Below are 3,242 nucleotides of genomic sequence, written 5' to 3'. Positions count from 1 at the left end.
TTTTGACTACTGTATTTTATACACACCCACATTCCATAAGCTAATAAAAAATGTCCCTACAAAAAAATCATACACTACAGACATGACAAGGTATCAAAGCCTCTTTATTTGGAAATTAGTACAAAGTTTTGCTCCGGTGTTAAAAATAGTAAAATAGCCCAGAATATTTGCTAGCGCCACTAGTCTGTGCACCCTAGCCACCCGAAGGAAGGTGGTTCAGGAGGGGGACAGAGCATTGCTATGATTCCACAAAAACAATATTTACACCCGTTTCTTTCTGCCCCTCCCTCTCAAATATTTCATAGGACCAAAAGGGTCAGATCAAGGGGACATGGGCTGTGCTCCAATCATCTTAAATGCTTCCCTTCTCCTTTCATCACTACTGATAGTACAGTGGCAGAACACTGTAAAACAAAATGTCAGAACTCCTGTTCCATAAACATTCCAATGTTGTTTGGAGCATAGTGCTCGCAACACCCGAGTGGTGAGGGTTAATTCCTGCATAGTGTGGGTGTCATAACTATCGTATCATTATTTGCAAGGAGATAAGGAAAGGCAGCTTAAAAGGACTTGGAACACAACCATATTAAACCCAGGCAGCGGTTTATATCCTTACAATTGTAAGTGAATCTACACTCTAAAGCGTTTACCTATTTACATTAAAAAAAGGAAATAAATCACAACAGAACACGGGTGCACAACTCCAGTCCTTCAGGGATGGCGTGTGTCAGGGTTTTCGCTTCTCTTCATCTTGTTGATAAACCAGCAGACACACCAACGCTTGACTAAAGCTGTCCACCCCTGCATTCACAAGTCTGATGTGTGCGTTTTTATGTTTTCAGTATGTGTGTTTCTGAATGTCTTTCTATACATTGTTTCAAAGTGCCTAGTGTGTGAGCATGTGAGAGGGTTAGTGCACAAGTTAGTGTTATATTTCTGTTGGTTGAAGTTCAGTGGATTTGCTTTTCAATATCAAGCATCCCAGATCTACATTCAGCTATGGGTGTAAGTAACCAAGTAGGCTAACGTCTAAGGTCTAGTCCACTACGCTCTCTCTGCAGGCTAGCGCTACGGTCACTCAGAGGTAACGGGCTGGGAGAAAGGTTGAGTTAGAGAGTTCCCACCTAGAGGGGTACGATCATATTCCTAGTCTGAGGCCCTCGCTGACATGAAGACTGGCTGGGCCAAGGTGGAGTTACATTTCTGGTACACTACCCCTCCTCTCCTTTTATGCCTGATCGGGTTCTCAAACTCACAAGCAGAGAATTACAGAGATAAGACAAAAAAAATAAAGATGCCTTTTCAGTGAATTGGGAAAAACATAGTGGACAGAGAAACGCAGTTGTAAGATGTTTTTCAAGAGGAAGCCATTTTAGGTATTTCAAAAGTAACGTGATTTCCTCAATGGAACCTTTTGTCAGAGAACAAGACGTACAATGGTAACATGGCAATGTTACTAACGTAAAACCGTGAAATTAAATATAGTCACAATCTCAAACGATCTGACATTTCTCCTGGGCGCAGTCAACATGGGAAGAGAGCAGCCAATGTAAACTCTGACAATGTGTGCCAATGTAGAGCTACCACACCTTCAGATGCAAATCTCAAATTCAAGCAGAAAGTATAGAGCCTCTTCCAGCTTAAGGGGCTCTTAGGGGCCAGATTGGACCTCTTGCAGCAACAGTAGCCCTAAAATAAGAGGCTGGGGTAAGGCAAGGAACCTCTCCCCCTCAACCCCCAACTCCAAGAAAACACTTACGCATTTTCAGTTCCAAAATATTATTACAAATATTAATCTCATCATAACCAATGTTAAAAATCTAACCCTACATTTATGACATCATCTCCACATATTATGCACATCTCAAATTGTTACATTTTTAAGTATCACTAATAAATAGATTTAAAAATAAAAACAACCCTGTCAAGGTGCATTTCATTACAGTAATCGTATCTAGTTCTCTCTCACACGCACACGCACACACACACGCACGCACGCACACACACACACACACACACACACAATAATGAAGGATTTTTGTCAGCAATGTTTTCACCATAAAAAGGGACTGTTTCTTTCCCAGGACACAAAACACACGCATGCTAGTAACTGCTTAGCTTAGCCCAACGGCCTTCAGACTTCATGAAATGAGCCTGCTACAGCTGCGCAACATTGATTGGCTGGCGTGGTATCAAACACTCCGCCAATGCCAGCGGCATAGAGTGCAGTGACAGTCTGATTGTTGGATGGGAACCCCGTTGGGTGTGTGTAACACAAACCCCCTGAGCTAGTAACAAGGTCAAGGGTCATCTTTCTGGTCAGACAGACCTCACCCTGTGGCAGGTTGACCACTTGTAAGTCTGTCTGTACATCTCTCTCCAACCAGACATTAGCTTTATAAAAAACATTATGTATTGCTATAGAAATGCCCTCCCAGCTAAATCAGGTGAAGCGCTAACGATCTAAATTAGCCACAACCGTTTCCAAGAAAATTGTCCAACTGCAGCGTAGTGTAGGGCCAAAATGAGTTGAGTTTGCATATATCCCCATTGTCAGTACTGATTATTTCGTCTACTCCTCCAAGCCACTGTGTGGCGCCTGTCCTAGTTCTGCTTCTGCTCAGTCCAGCTTCTCCAGCACCGCGGGTACGTAGACCAGGCTGAGCTCGGAGCCAAAGTCGCAGACGATGGCGGCGTTGTTCAGCACCACGAGCTGGCGGACCCCCTGGCCGTCGCTGCTCTGGCCCAGGTAGACCGTCTGGAGGAGGTCTCCGAAGTTCAGGTCCCAGAAGGACACACAGCCCTGGCCCCCTGTCACCAGGAGAGACTCAGAAATCACCCCCAGACTGGCACCACAGCCCACCTCCTAAGGGGGGAAGAGGGAAAGAAATTGGGATAGAAGCAGGCGAAGAGGCATAAATTATAGTTGAAAAACTGGAGACTAGTATACCTGATTTCTCCCAAATGACTGACACACACACACACACACACACACACCTGCTGTATGGAGTAGAGCTTGATGCCCGTACTGCGGTCCCAGATGCAGATGAGGTCGTCGAGGCCGCTGCTGATCACGCACGATGTGGTACACACCAGCGAGGTCACGTCGCCACGGTGACCGTACACGTGGCTCACCCGGCTGCCCGTCAGCACATCCCACAGACAGATTGCTCCGTCCTGCCCCCCACTGGCCAGAACCATGGTCTGCAACACAACAATGACTGATACTTCACATGGGTCAT

General features: G+C 45.5%; 1 protein-coding gene across 3 annotated transcripts in view; it reads right to left on the bottom strand.

Moving 5' to 3' along the window:
* Positions 1–86: 86 nt before the first annotated feature.
* LOC115176731 (sterol regulatory element-binding protein cleavage-activating protein-like) overlaps positions 87–3,242 on the bottom strand; it is a 29,017-nt gene continuing 25,861 nt past the window's right edge. For all 3 annotated transcript variants that reach the window (XM_029736961.1, XM_029736959.1, XM_029736960.1), the window contains exons 20-21: positions 2,998–3,204; positions 87–2,866 (exon numbers count right to left, since the gene is read on the bottom strand). In XM_029736961.1, coding sequence (XP_029592821.1) covers positions 2,621–2,866; positions 2,998–3,204 — 453 coding nt within the window. In that variant the 3' untranslated portion in view covers positions 87–2,620. The remainder of the gene's footprint in view (positions 2,867–2,997; positions 3,205–3,242) is intronic.

The sequence above is a fragment of the Salmo trutta genome, chromosome 37 (assembly GCF_901001165.1).
Source record: "Salmo trutta chromosome 37, fSalTru1.1, whole genome shotgun sequence".
NCBI lineage: Eukaryota > Metazoa > Chordata > Actinopteri > Salmoniformes > Salmonidae > Salmo > Salmo trutta.
Note: the sequence above shows the minus strand (reverse complement) of the source record. Positions and strands in the feature narration are given on the sequence as shown.